At 48.2% G+C, this 20442-nt stretch overlaps 1 protein-coding gene across 5 annotated transcripts in view; it reads right to left on the bottom strand.

The window, feature by feature from the left end:
* Positions 1-20442, bottom strand: part of AGBL5 (AGBL carboxypeptidase 5) — a 99834-nt gene that overhangs the window by 34164 nt on the left and 45228 nt on the right. For all 5 annotated transcript variants that reach the window (XM_063914933.1, XM_063914934.1, XM_063914935.1 and 2 more), the window contains 3 exons: positions 10697-10832; positions 8508-8698; positions 7388-7581 (listed from right to left, as the gene is read on the bottom strand). In XM_063914933.1, the coding sequence (XP_063771003.1) occupies positions 7388-7581; positions 8508-8698; positions 10697-10832 (521 nt within the window). The remainder of the gene's footprint in view (positions 1-7387; positions 7582-8507; positions 8699-10696; positions 10833-20442) is intronic.

Below are 20442 nucleotides of genomic sequence, written 5' to 3'. Positions count from 1 at the left end.
GTTTCCGAGATCCACCGTTAATTCACAGGCAACTACAGACTTGATTGAGGTACTGTGTCCCCGGTACCAAATACCATCTAGGTTCCATTTCTCTAGGCAGGCGATACCGAAAATGTACACAGACCTCAGAAAAAGAGTCACCAGTGTCCTAAAAAATGCAGTCGTACCCAATGTCCACTTAACCACGGACATGTGGACAAGTGGAGCAGGGCAGACTCAGGACTATATGACTGTGACAGCCCACTGGGTAGATGTATTGCCTCCCGCAGCAAGAACAGCAGCGGCGGCACCAGTAGCAGCATCTCGCAAACGCCAACTCGTTCCTAAGCAGGCTACGCTTTGTATCACCGCTTTCCAGAAGAGGCACACAGCTGACAACCTCTTACGGAAACTGAGGAACATCATCGCAGAATGGCTTACCCCAAATGGACTCTCCTGGGGATTTGTGACATCGGACAATGCCAGAAATATTGTGCGTGCATTACATCTGGGCAAATTCCAGCACGTCCCATGTTTTGCACATACATTGCATTTGGTGGTGCAGAATTATTGAAAAAACGACGGGCGTGCAAGAGATGCTGTCGGTGGCCCGAAGAATTGCGGTCCACTTTCGGCATTCAGCCACCGCGTGCCGAAGACTGGAGCACCAGCAAACAGTCCTGAACCTGCCCCGCCATCATCTGAAGCAAGAGGTGGTAACGAGGTGGAATTCAACCCTCTATATGCTTCAGAGGATGGAGGAGCAGCAAAAGGCCATTCAAGCCTATACATCTGCCTACAATATAGGCAAAGGAGGGGGAATGCACCTGACTCAAGCGCAGTGGAGAATGATTTCAACGTTGTGCAAGGTTCTGCAACCCTTTGAACTTGCCACACGTGAAGTCAGTTCAGACACTGCCAGCCTGAGTCAGGTCATTCCCCTCATCAGGCTTTTGCAGAAGAAGCTGGAGACATTGAAGGAGGAGCTAAAACAGAGCGATTCCGCTAGGCATGTGGGACTTGTGGATGGAGCCCTTAATTCGCTTAACCAGGATTCACAGGTGGTCAATCTGTTGAAATCAGAGCACTACATTTTGTCCACCGTGCTCGATCCTAGATTTAAAACCTACGTTGTATCTCTCTTTCCGGCAGACACAAGTCTGCAGAGGTTCAAAGACCTGCTGGTGAGAAAATTGTCAAGTCAAGCGGAACGTGACCCGTCAACAGCTCCTCCTTCACATTCTCCCGCAACTGGGGCTGCGAGGAAAAGGCTAAGAATTCCGAGCCCACCCGCTGGCGGTGATGCAGGGCAGTCTGGAGCGAGTGCTGACATCTGGTCCGGACTGAAGGACCTGTCAACGATTACTGACATGTCGTCTACTGTCACTGCATATGATTCTCTCACCATTGAAAGAATGGTGGAGGATTATATGAGTGACCGCATCCAAGTAGGCACATCAGACAGTCCGTACGTATACTGGCAGGAAAAAGAGGCAATTTGGAGGCCCTTGCAGAAACTGGCTTTATTTTACCTAAGTTGCCCACCCTCCAGTGTGTACTCTGAAAGAGTGTTTAGTGCAGCCGCTCACCTTGTCAGCAATCGGCGTACAAGGTTACTTCCAGAAAATGTGGAGAAGATAATGTTCATCAAAATGAATTATAATCAATTCCTCCGTGGAGACATTCACCAGCAATTGCCTCCAGAAAGTACACAGGGACCTGAGATGGTGGATTCCAGTGGGGACGAATTAATAATCTGTGAGGAGGGGGATGTACACAGTGAAAGAAGTGAGGAATCGGACGATGAGGAGGTGGTGGACATCTTGCCTCTGCAGAGCCAGTTTGTGCAAGGAGAGATTGATTGCTTCTTTTTTAGTGGGGGCCCAAACCAACCAGTCATTTCAGTCACAGTTGTGTGGCAGACCCTGTCGCTGAAATGATGGGTTTGTTAAAGTGTGCATGTCCTGTTTATACAACATAAGGGTGGGTGGGAGGGCCCAAGGACAATTCCATCTTGCACCTCTTTTTTCTTTGCATCATGTGCTGTTTGGGGACTATTTTTTTGAAGTGCCATCCTGCCTGACACTGCAGTGCCACTCCTAGATGGGCCAGGTGTTTGTGTCGGCCACTTGTGTCGCTTAGCTTAGTCATCCAGTGACCTTGGTGCACCTTTTTTTTTTTTCTTTGCATCATGTGCTGTTTGGGGACTATTTTTTTTGAAGTGCCATCCTGCCTGACACTGCAGTGCCACTCCTAGATGGGCCAGGTGTTTGTGTCGGCCACTTGGGTCGCTTAGCTTAGTCATCCAGCGACCTCGGTGCAAATTTTAGGATTAAAAATAATATTGTGAGGTGTGAAGAATAGACTGAAAATGAGTGGAAATTATGGTTATTGAGGTTAATAATACTATGGGATCAAAATGACCCCCAAATTCTATGATTTAAGCTGTTTTTGAGGGGTTTTTGTAAAAAACACCCGAATCCAAAACACACCCGAATCAGACAAAAAAATTTCAGGGAGGTTTTGCCAAAACGCGTCCGAATCCAAAACACGGCCGCGGAACCGAATCCAAAACCAAAACCCGAAAAATGTCCGGTGCACATCACTAATTATAACACCATTCCCTAAGGAACTCACAGTCCCAGCACATTACCATCAATTGATCTGAGCACACTAGGAGGTTACTTAGCCTATGACTTCCTATGTCAGGGTGGACGAAGACTGTTCCCACAAGTCACTAAGAGCATCTTAGATACAAATACATTATAAAACGTGCAGTTTTATAATCGTATATGCAGAACTAAGTATGACATGTTAACACACATTATTAAACATACATTTAAGCCATTTACAGTGCATGGTGCCTAGAGCCAAGTGTTCCTTTTAAATGATGGCGCTGCAGCATGGGATTAACCCCTTTCAGGGCTGCAGCCACCATTAACCACATGGTTGAGGAGGGTCTCCGGCCACCAGGGTTGGCTGGTTTAAAGCAAATGTTTTTTGTTTTGTTTTTAAACATTTTTTCTTTAAATATGCTGTGACTACAGGCACAACACCGTGACTTCTTAAAAAAAGCCTATTGTAAGGGAATCCCTGGTATTATTCCACATTCTTGTTGCTTGTGGTCTTCATCTAAGTAAGCTGAACCAATGCAGTAAATCACACACACAACAAAGATATAGGGAGGTGAATCAGATAAGAGAGGAGCTACATCTGCCTAGCATCAAGCTTCTCCCCCAATATTCCCATAGGACAGGAAAAAAACCAAAGTTAACACTCTCAGTCTAAAAGAGTAAACAGCAACACATTAAACAGGCAATACACAGAAAAACACCTCATGGTTTAATCTCCATGTTTACTTCAATTCAAAACCTAATGTATTTCCCATTATTGAACAACTTCTGACTGCTCAATCATCTTCAGCTAGTGTAGACAGGTTTCTTTCTTCTTTTGGTTTAGTTCATTCGAAGCTTCAAAACAGACTGGGAACTGAAGAGGCCTCTAAACTAGTGTTTTTATTCACAATGTGCAATGACAGTGACATATCCAGTGCCAATGCTTAACTCCTTCTCTTTTTGTGTATTATGCTTTTCTCTGAAAAGTACTTTTGCATGTTTTAATTATATTTAGTCTAAAACTGGTTTTATTGAAAGATTTCAAATAAATTATATCAAAGCCTAATAACTTTGGATTGTTAATGTTAGAACGCATTAAAACATGGTTGATCAAGGTTTTTAATACATAGCAATGTTTCAGAGTATTATAACAAACAGGATAAAAAAAAACGTTAATGCAAAAAAAAAAAAAAAAATTGGTCTAAACAAAAAAAACAACGTTTAAACTGGGTTTTTTTTCCAACCCTGCCGGCCACACAATGTCTCTGCATGCTGGGTGCCCCATCAGCTAACCCTAGAGAAGATGGAGGCTCGGGTCACTTGGAGCCGCAACATGCTGGCCAGGTTTAATGGCGGTCGCTCAAACTGTAGGAGATCATCAGTGGCAATCAATCCTGGTTCTACAGTTTCGACCCCGAGACCAAACAAGCCCAGTGGACCCCAGTTGGAAGTGCGCAACCAGAGAAGTTCAGACGTGAGTGCTGTGTGGCCAAACAGATGGTGGCTGTTTTTTTTCAGCCAAGCCAGGTCATGTAGCTACCGTACCACTCATGCAGCAGCGGCGCACCGTCACTGGGAACTGGTACGCCAACCAATGCCTGTCGCAACTGCTGGAAGCCAGTTCCAAACGCAATCCAAGAATTTGCGCTCATGATGCCCTTCTCTATCACGACAATGCACCTGCCCACAAGTCCAGGAAAGTGGTGGCTTTTCTGGCCCATGAACACATCCAGGAGCTTGGTCATCCACCGTACAGTCCAGAATTGGCCCCCTGTGATATCTTCGTGTTTCCACAAATCCAGCGCAAGATGCGTGGGAGTCATTCTGAGTCACCGGAATCTGCAGAGGAGACCTTCATCCAGCATATAGAAGACATACCTGCTTCTGACTGGTCCAGCTGCTTCACCAAGGGGTTAGATCACATGCAACTTTGCACATATTCCACTGGTGAATACTTTGAAAGAAATGTAATGTTCACTTTGTTTGTGAATATAATACCTTCTTGTGCACCAGGAAACTTACTGGACACCCCTCGTACACGTGCATAAACCAGAGGTTCCCAAACACGGTCCTCAATGCACCCCAACGGTCCAGGTTTCAAGTTTATCCATGCTTGGCCACAGGTGACTTAATTAGCACCTTAGTCCATTTGATGTAACCATTTGCACTGAGCCATGGATATACCTAACACCTGGACCGTTGGGGTGCCTTGAGGACCGCGTTTGAGAACTTCTGGCATAAACTATTTTGAGATATTTGTTTGCAAATAAATAAGTCTCAAACAGAATAGATATTATTATGCTTTTCCCCCATATATCCGCATTGACTTTGAGAAAAAGACAAACGTGCCTGATAGAGAAATTTGGTGGTCATATCTGATATCAGCATGCCAAAAACCATAAGAATCAGTAACCAATTTACAGACAATTTTCAATTACCCCAATATTCCAGGGCTTTCTTACAAGTGCAAATCCAAGTAGGGCCTAGGACACCTAGTACCCAGGGAGCAGAGGCACCTAGTACCCAGGGAGCAGAGGCACCTAGTACCCAGGGAGCAGAGGCACCTAGTACCCAGGGAGCAGAGGCACCTAGTACCCAGGGAGCAGAGGCACCTAGTACCCAGGGAACAGAGGCACCTAGTACCCAGGGAACAGAGGCACCTAGTACCCAGGGAACAGAGGCACCTAGTACCCAGGGAACAGAGGCACCTAGTACCCAGGGAACAGAGGTACCTAGTTCCCAGGGAACAGAGGCACCTAGTAAACATGAATATAGCCCCAGGCATGCAGCCAGAATGATACCCCCAGGCAACATGCAGCTCCCCCTGCTGGCCACCTGTGTAACGTGCGCGGTGTACATTTCTGGGCGATGATGTAGAGGACAGGATGTAGTGACAGACCAGTTATAGGATGTGACACATTAATGTGCTGCCTCGATCTCTGAGACACTGCGCACACTTCATACAACTTCACGTACACGATGTATCCTCTCCATAAGAAAACCACAGCCCAAAATTAAAATGGTCCTTGCATTTGTCCAGAGACCATACTAATCCAGTTACACCTGATTACAGCAGGCCGGAGCACAGTGCCCGGTGCACCCAATTACAGCAGGCCTGGAGCACAGTGCCCGGTACACCCAATCAGGGGTGTATCTACCTATTGGCCAGGATGGCACACGCCAGGGGCGCCAGGCAAGGAGGGGGCGCCGCCTGGCTGTCCCACCCGTGGCAAAAGGATAGAAAAGCAGTACTCTCAGACTGTACCTGGTAAGAGTCTGTTACTGCTGGAGCGGCGCCGGTGTTCGGCAGCACCGCACTTGTAATCAGACTCAAAATAAACTACAGCTTCCAGCAGCCCTTGTTGCTGGGAGCTCCCGGCTGCTGGGAACTGTAGTTTATTGTGAGTCTGATTACAAGTGCGGTGCTGCCGGACACTAGTCTGATCACTAGTGAAGTGCGGTGCTGACGGACACCGGCGCCATGCCGGCAGTAATAGACTCTCACCAGGTACACAGCAATTGTTATATAGCACAGTGCTATAGATCTATTTGTTGCTGAAGATAATAATAAAGTGGCAGTGTTTGGGAGAAGGGACTGTAGTACCTGGAAAACTACACGATTTTCATGCATGTTAGATGTAAGTAGTAAGTAAGCGAAAACTTTAACTTGCTGAGTGTAATAAAGAAAATACATATCTTACCTATTTCAAGGTCAGGTTCAAGGGAATGTATATCAGTGAATTGTATAATTGATCATTTTATCTTGGAAGTGATGGCACCCTGATGTTTTCTCTAACAGGAAGCACTTCTACCATCCAACTAATGGTGTTTGGTTAATGGCTGGGTCCATTTGAGGCTCATCTCACAGCAGCTCATTAACATTTCATTCAGGATGCAGTCAAGATGCCGGCATTTGGCATCCCGGCGGTCGGAAAGCTGACGCCAGCCTCCCCAAAACTGCTCGGAATGCTGATGCTGGCATCCCAACATAGATAGCAATTCACAATGCCAAAATCTGGATCGAGTTGGTGACAAAGTCTCCACTGGCAAGCCGTGTGGGAGGGTTAGGGTTAGGCTGCAAGGGCGGAAGGGCTAGGGTTAGGCTGCAGGGAGGGAGATTAGGAAGGATGGATTAAGGTTAGGCACCACTGAAGATGCTTTTGGGGGGGCGGGTTAAGGTCAGGCTGTGGGAAAGGTGGGTTAGGGGGGAGGGATGGTGTAACGTGAATACGAGACACTACTGTGCGGTGTAATGTGAATGAGGGACACTACTGTGTGGCATAATTTGAATTGTAAGTACTATTGTGTGCACGCCCTTCCCCCACAAGACCATGCCCCATTTCCAATACTCACACCTTATTCCAAATGTGTGTAGGGGGGGCGCCAGCCCCTTACTTTGCCAGGGGCGCTCGGACCCCTAGATACACCCCTGCACCCAATTACAGCAGGCCAGAGCACCGATTCCGTTACACCTGATTACAGCAGGCCTGGAGCACAGTGCCCGGTACACCCGATTACAGCAGGCCAGAGCACAATGCCCGGTACACCTGATTACAGCAGGCCGGGGCACCGATCCCGGTACACCTAATTACAGCCGATGGAACCTCCCAGCCACTTCTAGGCAGAACATGTTACTGATCAGTTATTGAATGACAAGCAAAGTCCATGACACAAAGGAAAGATCACATTGGGGGGTAGTGAGGCCACTCTTCAGCTCTGCTGGGACCAACAACGCCAGATGTACCCTAAAGGGGCGATGACAGGGTGCCAGCACTGCATGGAGCTCATCTTACCTCTCACTGGACCAAGGAGGCGATGGCCACCTTTCGGAGGGCTCTGGCTGCTGCTGGAACAGACAAAGGTGAAGCTGGGGGAGGGTTTAGTCTGTGGGGAGTTCTGCTGGCTGCTGCCGCTGGTGGTTCCATTGCTGTAACTCCTCGACCTTGTTATACTGTTCTCCAGTATAGAGGATGAAGCGAAACTGGAGCTGGAAGAGACATAAAATGATGAGAACTGGCATGGACTAAGGCCAATGGCTGAACTCAAGGTGGAGAGGGCCTCGGCCAAGTGGCCAGGAAAGAGCCCTGTGACAGGAGACACTTCAGCCCAGTAACCAGGAAATGACCCTGTGATGAGGACACCTCAGCCCAGTAACCAGGAAATGACCCTGTGATGAGGACACCTCAGCCCAGTAACCAGGAAATGACCCTGTGATGAGGACACCTCAGTCCAGTAACCAAGAAAGAACCCTGGGACAGGGGACACCTCAGCTCAGTAACCAGGAAATGACCCTGTGATGGGGACACCTCAGCCCAGCGACCGGGAAATAACCCTGGGACAGGGGACACTTCAGCCCAATGACCTGGAAACGGCCCTGTGATGGGGGCACCTCAGCCCAGTGGTCGGGAAAGGACCCTGCAGTACGGACACCATAGCCCAGTGACCAAGAAAGGATCCTGGGACAAGGGACACCTCAGCCCGGTGACCAGTAAAATTCCCTGTGATGGAGCATACCTGAGACCAGTGACCAAGAAAGGAAACTGTGATGGGGAACACCTCAGCCCGGTGACTAAGAAACAGCCCTGTGATAGGGACACCTCAGCCCAGTGACCAGTAAAGGACCCTCAGCCCAGTGACCAGTAAAGGACCCTCAGCCCAGTGACCAGTAAAGGACCCTCTGCCCAGTGACCAGTAAAGGGTCCCGTGATAGATACACCTCAGCCCAGCGACCACTGAAGGACCCTGTGATGGGGGACACTTCGGCCAAGTAACCATAACAGTTCCTGTGTTGATGGACATAAAATGGTCAGAAGCACGTTATGACAGAGTATTATGTTATGTTACAGGGGGCAGGGTGGGGTGGGGGTATTTTGGTACCAAAGACACTACAGAGGTCATAGTCAGAGCCCTTACTTGCACGGCTTGGGTGGAACCTTGGTGCCCTTTTTCTTGGATCCCCCACTGATGACAGCTTTAGTGTTACGGACATGCTTCAGCATCCAAGCCCGCAAGTTGGAAAGGTTGTTGTACTCGGACATGATAAGCCGGGGCCATGGGTTGTTCTCTTCCAAATCCAGGGCTGCGATGGCTGCAGCTCTTCCAACCTGGCGGTGAGAGACGCAGGAAGACAAGTAAGGGGATCATGAATCATGACAACTGCAGCCGTCAGTACTCGGCACACATCTCGCGTATACAGGGGCCCCCAGATATAAGGAGGTCTCATTCTATTCCTCCAGAAGTGTCCGGCCACTACTGAGGAGGGTGAGCAGGAGAAAGTGTCCCGGCGAGCCCGCCCGGATCATCACAGTGGGACTGACCGTGGCAGGATTAGTGCAGGGACTGGACATGGTGGGGAGGCAGCAGGTTACACTGTGTACCTTCTCAACCGCAATAATCACCAACAAAATGACAATGGCTTAGAGACGCAACGTGGAGACATGAGTTACCTCTAAGCGCCCTGGGCAGGAGTGCAGATCTCCTCCTAACCTCTCTGACATACTGCGGCCGGGCACGCATACCATACAGCAAGCCCGGGCATGTTCACAAGGGGAATTACGCTGACCGCCCCAGCTCCTTCATTAGAGCGTAACAAACATTTGCTGGCACCGGTGAGAAGATCTGCATAGACATGGAGGTATGGAGGGCATGTCCAGGCACGGCCTCACTGCTATTATACAGTAAGCCCTCCACAATTCACAGCCGCACACAAGGGATTAACGCAAAGCTCACACGTAATTCCTCTGTTGTCTCCATTCCCAGCTCTCTGCCGGTACCAGCCAGCGAGCAGTCAGGGTTAGTCGGGGTAGTATTCGGGCGTGTGAAAAGGAACATACACCCTTTCAGAGCTGTGTTGTTACTTATGAGGACGTCATCATCATCATCATCTAATCCTCATCAAGTCTTAAAGTTCAAATCATAACCTCATGTGACAAACAGCAGATTCCAGGCGTCAGTAAGCAGCATAGAGAAGGCACGTGTAACTCCGCCCTTAGCGGCACCTGGTCTCTTACATCACACAATGCAGCCGCAGGTCATTCGCTTTGCAGGCCATTACGCACAGCGTCCGTATGGTCCCTCAACAGCAATGATGGGATATTCCTGGAATCTTCGCGTTTTAGGACACCCAGCTGTAGATTTGCTGGATGGCTTCCTATCGCTGTCCTCTCATGTGGTCCAACGTCATCCAAGATTCAGCTGTTTGGCTGGTCTCACGTCTTTGTCTAGGATCTTCTGGTGGATTCAATGGATGCAGTGTGGCCAGGTCCAAGCTATGACAGCCCCAAATCAGCTCCCCTTACCCACAGTGCCTGCTAGTTAGTATGAGGGTCTGGTGGCGATACTGCTGAGCAGAGAACCATGGCTGCCAAGAGCGGCGGTCTCATCTGTCCAGAAGTCTTACGTTTGGTTCAGATGGAGTTGTGCGAGCCTGGGCTATACAGCTGGGCGCTTCCTGGACAGGCAGGGCCTTCTCCTGGCTACTCTAACATGAAGGTCATATTTCCCCAGTTGTCCAGGCATTAATTCGGACCTTTGGCACTTATCGTGCTGACCAATCCCTGGATGTAACGTTTCTTTCCCACCTGCTCCCGGGAAGACTGCAGACAGTTTGCCATTAGTAAATAGCATTTTACATGGTAGAATCGGGGATGCCGTATGATTTGGTTACGACCTTGTAGCCCTTTATTCATTTTGTGAGATCACTCCCGACATCTTCTCTTCTTATCACAAACCTGGATTCTCCAGACAGAAGGCGCAATTCTCCTGTTCTTGTATAGAGGTGGAGGCACTGCCCCAAGAGGAAATGGCCTTCCCCACTGATATGGAAGTAGTAAGTGTGCAACCTACACTTCGCACGCTGCTGCTTATTCAGGCGGTTTTGTGAAAACAAAATGACAGTAATAACATTTGTTAGACGCTATTTGTCACGAGACTTGCATAGGATGGATGGCTGCGAGTAACGTCCGCTTATGTACAAATACAGATCTGATAGAGGGCATATATAAAGTGTATGTACTGGAAACGCACCAATGACAGGACGGTGTATAATGTGTATGCAGTAAGAATGCACCAATCACCAGGAGAGCCGGGCACTGGAAGGTTACCTGCTCGAATATGTTAGTGGTGTACTTGGGTGGGAAAGCGGGAGGAGGCGGGGGGCTGGCTCGGCCGTTGTCGTGACATGCCACAGGGATGGTATTGACGCAGCGGCCAGTGTTGTAATTACACTCCAGTGTGTAACTGCAAGATAAGAAGACACAATGAAGGTCAGTCACACAGCAGCTGCCGTACAGTACAGAGTATAATACACAGTCACACAACAGCTGCAGTACAGTACATAGTATAACCCATAGTCACAGAGCAGCTGCAGTACAGTACATAGAATAACCCATAGTCACACAGCAGCTGCTGTACAGTACAGAGTATAACCCACAGTCACACAGCAGCTGCCGTGCAGTACAGAGTATAACCCACAGTCACACAGCAGCTGCCGTATAGTACAGAGTGTAACCCATAGTCAAACAGCAGCTGCCGTACAGTACAGAGTATAATCTATAGTCACACAGCAGCTGCTGTACAGTACAGGGTATAACCCATAGTCACACAGCAGCTGTCGTACAGTACAGAGTATAACCCATAATCACACAGCAGCTTCTGTACAGTACAGAGTATTATCCACAGTCACACAGCAGCTGCTGTACAGTACAGAGTATAACCCATAGTAACACAGCAGCTGCCGTACAGTACATAGTATAATCCAGTCACACAGCAGCTTCTGTACAGTACAGAGTATGACCCATAATCACACAGCAGCTTCTGTACAGTACAGAGTATTATCCACAGTCACACAGCAGCGGCTGTACAGTACAGAGTATAATCCATAGTCACACAGCAGCTGCTGTACAGTACAGAGTATAGCACATAGTCACACAGCAGCTGCCGTACAGTACAGAGTATAATCCATAGTCACACAGCAGCTGCCGTACAGTACAGAGTATAACCCATAGTCACACAGCAGCTGCTGTACAGTACAGAGTATAACCCAGTCACACAGCAGCTGAAGTAGACTACAGAGTATAATGTATAGTCACACAGCAGCTGTCGTACAGTATAGAGTATATCCCATAGTCACACAGCAGCTGCTGTACAGTACAGAGTTTTATCCAGTCACACAGCAGCTGCCGTACAGTATAGTATATAATCCATAGTCACACAGCAGCTGCTGTACAGTACAGAGTATAACCCATAATCATACAGCAGCTTCTGTACAGTACAGAGTTTTATCCAGTCACACAGCAGCTGCCGTACAGTATAGTATATAATCCATAGTCACACAGCAGCTGCTGTACAGTACAGAGTATAACCCAGAATCACACAGCAGCTTCTGTACAGTACAGAGTATTATCCACAGTCACACAGCAGCTGCCGTACAGTACAGAGTATAACCCACAGTCACACAACAGCTGCTGTACAGTACAGAGTATAACCCATAATCATACAGCAGCTTCTGTACAGTACAGAGTATTATCCACAGTCACACAGCAGCTGCCGTACAGTACAGTATATAATCCATAGTCACACAGCAGCTGCTGTACAGTACAGAGTATAACCCATAATCCCACAGCAGCTTCTGTACAGTACAGAGTATTATCCACAGTCACACAGCAGCTGCCGTACAGTACAGTATATAATCCATAGTCATACAGCAGCTGCTGTACAGTACAGAGTATAACCCATAATCACACAGCCGCTTCTGTACATTATAGAGTATTATCCACAGTCACACAGCAGCGGCTGTACAGTACAGAGTATAATCCATAGTCATACAGCAGCTGCTGTACAGTACAGAGTATAACCCATAATCACACAGCCGCTTCTGTACAGTACAGAGTATTATCCACAGTCACACAGCAGCGGCTGTACAGTACAGAGTATAATCCATAGTCATACAGCAGCTGCCGTACAGTACAGAGTATAACCCATAGTCACACAGCAGCTGCCATACAGTATAGAGTATAACCCATAGTCACACAGCAGCTGCTGTACAGTACATAGTATAACCCATAGTCACACAGCAGCTGCTGTACAGTACAGAGTATAACCCATAGTCACACAGCAGCTGCTGTACAGTACAGAGTATAATCCATAGTCATACAGCAGCTGCTGTACAGTACATAGTATAACCCATAGTCACACAGCAGCTGCTGTACAGTACAGAGTATAACCCATAGTCACACAGCAGCTGAAGTAGACTACAGAGTATAATGTATAGTCACACAGCAGCTGCCATACAGTATAGAGCAGTGGTTCCCAAACTTTTTGGAATCATGGCAACCTAGAGTATCAGAATTTTATTCACGGCACCCCTAGGCCAAAAAATTCTTAGCGAGAATTTTTGAAATAAATATTAAATCAAAAATTGTGTTTATATGTCATCTTTAGGTTCCATTATGTGGTGAGGAACAAGATCTGCTTCTGTTTGTCCACATATTTTATGATCGGCAGCCACCAGCACTGGTTTTGCCTATTGCATTGACCAGAAATAATTTTGGTTGGTCCTGGACCACCAATCCAAGGCACCCCTGCAAGTGTCCCGAGGCACTCCAGGGTGCCACGGCACACAGTTTGGGAACCACTGGTATAGAGTATAACCCATAGTCACACAGCAGCTGCCGTACAGTACAGAGTATAACCCACAGTCACACAGCAGCGGCTGTACAGTACAGAGTATAATACACAGTCACACAGCAGCGGCTGTACAGTACAGCGTATAATACACAGTCACACAGCAGCGGCTGTACAGTACAGCGTATAATACACAGTCACACAGCAGCGGCTGTACAGTACAGAGTATAATACACAGTCACACAGCAGCTGCTGTACAGTACAGAGTATAATCCATAGTCATACAGCAGCTGCCGTACAGTACAGAGTATAACCCACAGTCACACAGCAGCGGCTGTACAGTACAGAGTATAATACACAGTCACACAGCAGCTGCTGTACAGTACAGAGTATAACCCATAGTCACACAGCAGCTGCTGTACAGTACAGAGTATAACCCACAGTCACACAGCAGCGGCTGTACAGTACAGAGTATAATACACAGTCACACAGCAGCTGCTGTACAGTACAGAGTATAACCCATAGTCACACAGCAGCTGCTGTACAGTACAGAGTATAACCCACAGTCACACAGCAGCGGCTGTACAGTACAGAGTATAATACACAGTCACACAGCAGCTGAAGTAGACTACAGAGTATAATGTATAGTCACACAGCAGCTGTCGTACAGTATAGAGTATAACCCATAGTCACACAGCAGCTGCTGTACAGTACAGAGTATAACCCATAATCATACAGCAGCTTCTGTACAGTACAGAGTTTTATCCAGTCACACAGCAGCTGCCATACAGTACAGTATATAATCCATAGTCACACAGCAGCTGCTGTACAGTACAGAGTATAACCCATAATCACACAGCAGCTTCTGTACAGTACAGAGTATTATCCACAGTCACACAGCAGCTGCTGTACAGTACAGTATATAATCCATAGTCACACAGCAGCTGCTGTACAGTACAGAGTATAACCCAGAATCACACAGCAGCTTCTGTACAGTACAGAGTATTATCCACAGTCACACAGCAGCTGCCGTACAGTACAGTATATAATCCATAGTCACACAGCAGCTTCTGTACAGTACAGAGTATTATCCACAGTCACACAGCAGCGGCTGTACAGTACAGAGTATTATCCACAGTCACACAGCCGCTTCTGTACAGTACAGAGTATTATCCACAGTCACACAGCAGCGGCTGTACAGTACAGAGTATTATCCACAGTCACACAGCCGCTTCTGTACAGTACAGTATATAATCCATAGTCATACAGCAGCTGCTGTACAGTACAGAGTATAACCCATAATCACACAGCCGCTTCTGTACAGTACAGAGTATTATCCACAGTCACATAGTAGCGGCTGTACAGTACAGAGTATAATCCATAGTCATACAGCAGCTGCTGTACAGTACAGAGTATAATCCATAGTCATACAGCAGCTGCTGTACAGTACAGAGTATAACCCATAATCACACAGCAGCTGCTGTACAGTACAGAGTATTATCCACAGTCACACAGCAGCTGTCGTACAGTATAGAGTATAATCCATAGTCACACAGCAGCTGCTGTACAGTACAGAGTATAACCCATAGTCACACAGCAGCTGAAGTAGACTACAGAGTATAATGTATAGTCACACAGCAGCTGCCATACAGTATAGAGCAGTAGTTCCCAAACTTTTTGGAATCATGGCAACCTAGAGTATCAGAATTTTATTCACGGCACCCCTAGGCCAAAAAATTCTTAGCGAGAATTTTTGAAATAAATATTAAATCAAAAAATAAGAATTTACTTACCGATAATTCTATTTCTCGTAGTCCGTAGTGGATGCTGGGAACTCCGTAAGGACCATGGGGAATAGCGGCTCCGCAGGAGACTGGGCACATCTAAAAAAAGCTTTAGGACTATCTGGTGTGCACTGGCTCCTCCACCTATGACCCTCCTCCAAGCCTCAGTTAGGATACTGTGCCCGGACGAGCGTACACAATAAGGAAAGATTTTGAATCCCGGGTAAGACTCATACCAGCCACACCAATCACACCGTATAACTTGTGATCTGAACCCAGTTAACAGTATGATAACAGATGAGCCTCTAGAAAAGATGGCTCACTACAACAAGAACCCGATTTAGTTAACAATAACTATGTACAAGTATTGCAGACAATCCGCACTTGGGATGGGCGCCCAGCATCCACTACGGACTACGAGAAATAGAATTATCGGTAAGTAAATTCTTATTTTCTCTGACGTCCTAGTGGATGCTGGGAACTCCGTAAGGACCATGGGGATTATACCAAAGCTCCCAAACGGGTGGGAGAGTGCGGATGACTCTGCAGCACCGAATGAGAGAACTCCAGGTCCTCCTCAGCCAGGGTATCAAATTTGTAGAAATTAGCAAACGTGTTTGCCCCTGACCAAGTAGCTGCTCGGCAAGGTTGTAAAGCCGAGACCCCTCGGGCAGCCGCCCAAGATGAGCCCACCTTCCTTGTGGAATGGGCTTTTACAGATTTTGGTTGTTGCAGGCCTGCCACAGAATGTGCAAGCTGAATTGTACTACAAATCCAACGAGCAATAGTCTGCTTAAAAGCAGGAGCACCCAGCTTGTTGGGTGCATACAGGATAAATAGCGAGTCAGATTTTCTGACTCCAGCCGTCCTGGAAACATATATTTTCAGGGCCCTGACTACGTCCAGCAACTTGGAGTCCTCCAAGTCCCTAGTAGCCGCAGGTACCACAATAGGTTGGTTCACATGAAAAACTGCTACCACCTTAGGAAGGAATTGGGAACGAGTCCTCAATTCCGCCTTATCCATATAAAATACAGATAAGAGCTTTTGAAAAAGCCGCCAATTCTGATACACGCCTGGCCGACGCCAAGGCCCACAGCATGAACACTTTCCACGTGAGGTATTATAGCTCCACGGATTTAAGTGGCTCAACTCAATGCGACTTCAGGAAATCCAACACTACGTTGAGATCCCACGGTGCCACTGGAGGCACAAACGGGGGCTGACTATGCAGCACTCCCTTAACAAAAATCTGAACTTCAGGCAGTGAAGCCAGTTCTATTTTGGAAGAAAATCGATAGAGCCGAAATCAGGACCTTAATGGAACCCAATTTTAGGCCCATAGTCACCTCTGACTTGTATGAAGTGCAGAAATTGACCTAGCTGAAATTCCTCCTTTGGGGCCGTACTGGCCTCACAGCACGCAACATATTTCCGCCATATGCGGTGATAATGGTTTGCGTTCACTTCTTTCCCAGCTTTAAATAGCGTAGGGATAACTTCCTCCGGAATGCCTTTTTCCTTCAGGATCCGGCGTTCAACCGCCATGCCGTCAAATGCAGCCGCGGTAAGTCTTGGAACAGACAGGACCCCTGCTTCAGCAGGTCCTGTCTGAGCTGCAGAGGCCCTTGGAGTTCTGGGTACCAAGCTCTTCTTGGCCCCCCGGAACAGTGAGTATAGTTCTTATTCCTCTCTTTCTTATTATTCTCATTACCCTGGGTATGAGAGACAGAGAAGGGAACACATACACCGACTGGTACACCCACGGTGTTACCAGAGCGTCCACAGCTATCGCCTGAGGGTCCCTTGACCTGGCGCAATATCTTTTTAGCTTTTTGTTGAGGCGGGACGCCCTCCTGTCCACCTGTGGCCTTTCCCCACGGTGTACAATCATTTGGAAAACTTCCTGATGAAGTCCCCACTCTCCCGGGTGGAGGTTATATCTGCTGAGAAAGTCTGCTTCTCAGTTGTCCACTCCAGGAATGAACACTGCTGACAGTGCTAACACATGATTTTCCGCCCATCGGCGAATCCTTGTGGCTTCTGTCATTGCCATCCTGCTTCTTGTGCCGCCCTGTCGGTTTACATGAGCGACCGCCGTGATGTTGTCTGACTGGATCAGCACCGGCCGGTGTTGAAGCAGGAGTCTAGCCTGACTTAGGGCATTGTAAATGGCCCATAGTTCCAGAACATTTATGTGTAGGGAAGTCTCCTGACTTTTCCATAGGCCTTGGAAGTTTCTTCCCTGTGTGACTGCCCCCCAGCCTATGAGCACTCTGCAGTCACCACCACAGCGACACCCTGGCCCTTGGAGACAGGGTTATCCGCCGATGCATCTGAGGATGCGACCCGGACCACTTGTCCAACAGATCCCTTGCATGGGAATTGACGAATGGAAATTCTTCGTAAGAAGCTACCATCTTTTCCAAGGCTCGCGTGCATTGATGCACCGATACCTGTTTTGTATTAGGAGGTCTCCGTCTAGAGACGCCAACTCCTTGGACTTCTCCTCCGGGAGAAACCCATTTTAACCTGTTCTGTGTCCAGAACCATATCCAGGAACAGTAGACGCGTCGTAGGAACCAGCTGCGACTTTGGAATATTCAGAATCCGGCCGTGCTGTTGTAGCACTTCCCGAGATAGTGCTACTCCGACGAACAACTGCTCCCTGGACCTCGCCTTTATAAGGAGATCGTCCAAGTACGGGATAAGTACTTCGGCCATTACCTTGGTAAATACCCTCAGTGCCGGGGACAGACCAACGGCAACGTCTGGAATTGGTAATGACAATCCTGTACCACAATTTTGAGGTACACCTGGTGAAGAGGGAAAATAGGGACATGCAGGTAAGTATCCTTGATGTCCAGTGATACCCTGAAATTTTCCAGGCTTGCAATAATCGCCCTGAGCGATTCCATTTTGAACTTGAACCTTCGTATATAAGTGTTCAAGGATTTCACTTTTAGAATGGGTCTCACCGAACCGTCTGGTTTCGGTACCACAACATTTTGGAATAGTAACCCCAGCCTTGTTGAAGGAGGGGTACCTTGATTTCACCTGCTGGAAGTACAGCTTGTGAATTTTCGCCAGTACTACCTTTCCGAGGGCAGCAGGCAAGGCTGATGTGAAGGAAACGGCGAGGGGGAGTCGTCTCGAACTCCAGCCTGTATCCCTGTGATACTACTTGCAGAACCTAGGGATCCACCTGTGGGCAAGCCCACTGGTCCCTGCAGTTCCCGAGACGCGCCCCCACCGCACCTGTCTCCACCTGTGGAGCCCCAGCGTCATGCGGTGGACTCAGAGGAAGCGAGGGAAGAGATTTGATCCTGGGAACTGGCTGACTGGTGCAGCTTTTTCCTTCTTCCCTTGTCTCTGTGTAGAAAGGAAGCGCCTTTGACCAGCTTGCTTTTCTGAAGCCGAAAGGACTGTACCTGAAAATACGGTGCTTTCTTAGGCTTTTGTGAGGAAACCGGAGGTAAAAAATTTTCTTCCCAGCTGTTGCTGTGGATACGAGGTCCCAGAGACCATCCCCAAACAATTCCTCACCCTTATAAGGCAGAATCTCCATGTGCCTTTTAAATGCAGCATCACCTGTCCACTGCCAGGTTTCTAATACCCTCCTGGCAGAATGGACATTGCATAAATTCTGGATGCCAGCCGGCAAATATCCCTCTGTGCATCCTTTATATATATATGACAACGTCTTAAATCTACTCAATGTTAGCAAAACATTATCCCTGTCTTAGCTATTATCTGACAGGGTATCAGACCACGTTGCAGCAGCACTATTTATGCTGAGGTAATAGCAGGCTTCAGTGTATAACCTGAGTGTGTATTTACAGACTTCAGGATCGCCTCCTGCTTTTTATCAGCAGGTTCCTTCAAGGTGGCCGTATCCTAAGATGGCAGTGCCACCTTTTGACAAACGTGTGAGCGCCTTATCCACCCCAAGGGATATCTCCCAACGTGACCTATCCTCTGGCGGGAAAGGGTACGCCATCAGTAACTTTTTAGAAATCACCAGTTTCTTATCGGGGGAAACCCACGCTTCTTTACACACTTCATTCATTTATCTGATGGGGGAACAAAACACTGGCTGCTTTTTCTCCCCAAAAATAAAACCCTTTTTATGTGGTACTTGGGTTCATGTCAGAAAATGCGTAACACATTTTTAATTGCCGAAATCATGTAACGGATGTTCCTAGTGGATTGTGTATATGTCTCAACCTCGTCGACACTGGAGTCAGACTCCGTGTCGACATCTGTGTCTGCCATCTGAGGTAACGGGCGTTGTTTTAGCCCCTGATGGCCTTTGAGACGCCTGGGCAGGCGCGGACTGAGCAGCCGGCTGTCCCACAGCTGTTATGTCATCCATCCTTTTATGTAAGGAGTTGACACTGTCGGTTAATATCTTCCACCTATCCATCCACTCTGGTGTCGGCCCCACAGGGGGCGACATCCCATTTATCGGCCTCCTCTCCGCCTCCACGTATCCAACATGTCGACACAGCCGTACCGACACAGAGCACACACACAGGGAATGCTCTGATAGAGGACAGGACCCCACTAGCCCTTTGGGGAGACAGAGGGAGAGTATGCCAGCACACACCAGAGCGCTATATATATATATATATATATACACAGGGATAACCTTATATAAGTGTTTTTCCCTTTATAGCTGCTGTATTGTTATACTGCGCCTAATTAGTGCCCCCCTCTCTTTTTTAACCCCTTTCTGTAGTGTAGTAACTGCAGGGGAGAGCCAGGGAGCTTCCCTCCAACGGAGCTGTGAGAGAAAATGGCGCCAGTGTGCTGAGGAGATAGGCTCCGCCCCCTTCTCGGCGGCCTTTCTCCCGCTTTTTGTGAAAATCTGGCAGGGGTTAAAATTCATCCATATAGCCCAGGAGCTATACGTGATGTATTTTTAGCCAGCCAAGGTGTTTATATTGCTGCTCAGGGCGCCCCCCCCCTAGCGCCCTGCACCCTCAGTGACCGGAGTGTGAAGTGTGCTGAGAAGCAATGGCGCACAGCTGCAGTGCTGTGCGCTACCTTGTGGAAGACAGGATGTCTTCTGCCGCCGATTTGCCGGACTCTTCTTGCTTCTGGCTCTGTAAGGGGGCCGGCGGCGCGGCTCCGGGACCGAGCTCCAGAGCTGGGCCTGTGAGCTGTCCCTCCGGAGCTAATGGTGTCCAGTAGCCAAGAAGCCCAATCCACTCTGCACGCAGGTGAGTTCGCTTCTTCTCCCCTTAGTCCCTCGATGCAGTGAGCCTGTTGCCAGCAGGTCTCACTGAAAATAAAAAACCTAAACTAAAACTTTCACTAACAAGCTCAGGAGAGCCCCTAGTGTGCACCCTTCTCGTTCGGGCACAAAAATCTAACAGAGGCTTGGAGGAGGGTCATAGGGGGAGGAGCCAGTGCACACCAGATAGTCCTAAAGCTTT

The sequence above is a fragment of the Pseudophryne corroboree genome, chromosome 4 (assembly GCF_028390025.1).
Source record: "Pseudophryne corroboree isolate aPseCor3 chromosome 4, aPseCor3.hap2, whole genome shotgun sequence".
Taxonomy (NCBI): domain Eukaryota; kingdom Metazoa; phylum Chordata; class Amphibia; order Anura; family Myobatrachidae; genus Pseudophryne; species Pseudophryne corroboree.
The sequence above is the reverse complement of the archived record's forward strand: the minus strand, read 5'-3'. Positions and strand labels throughout refer to the sequence as shown.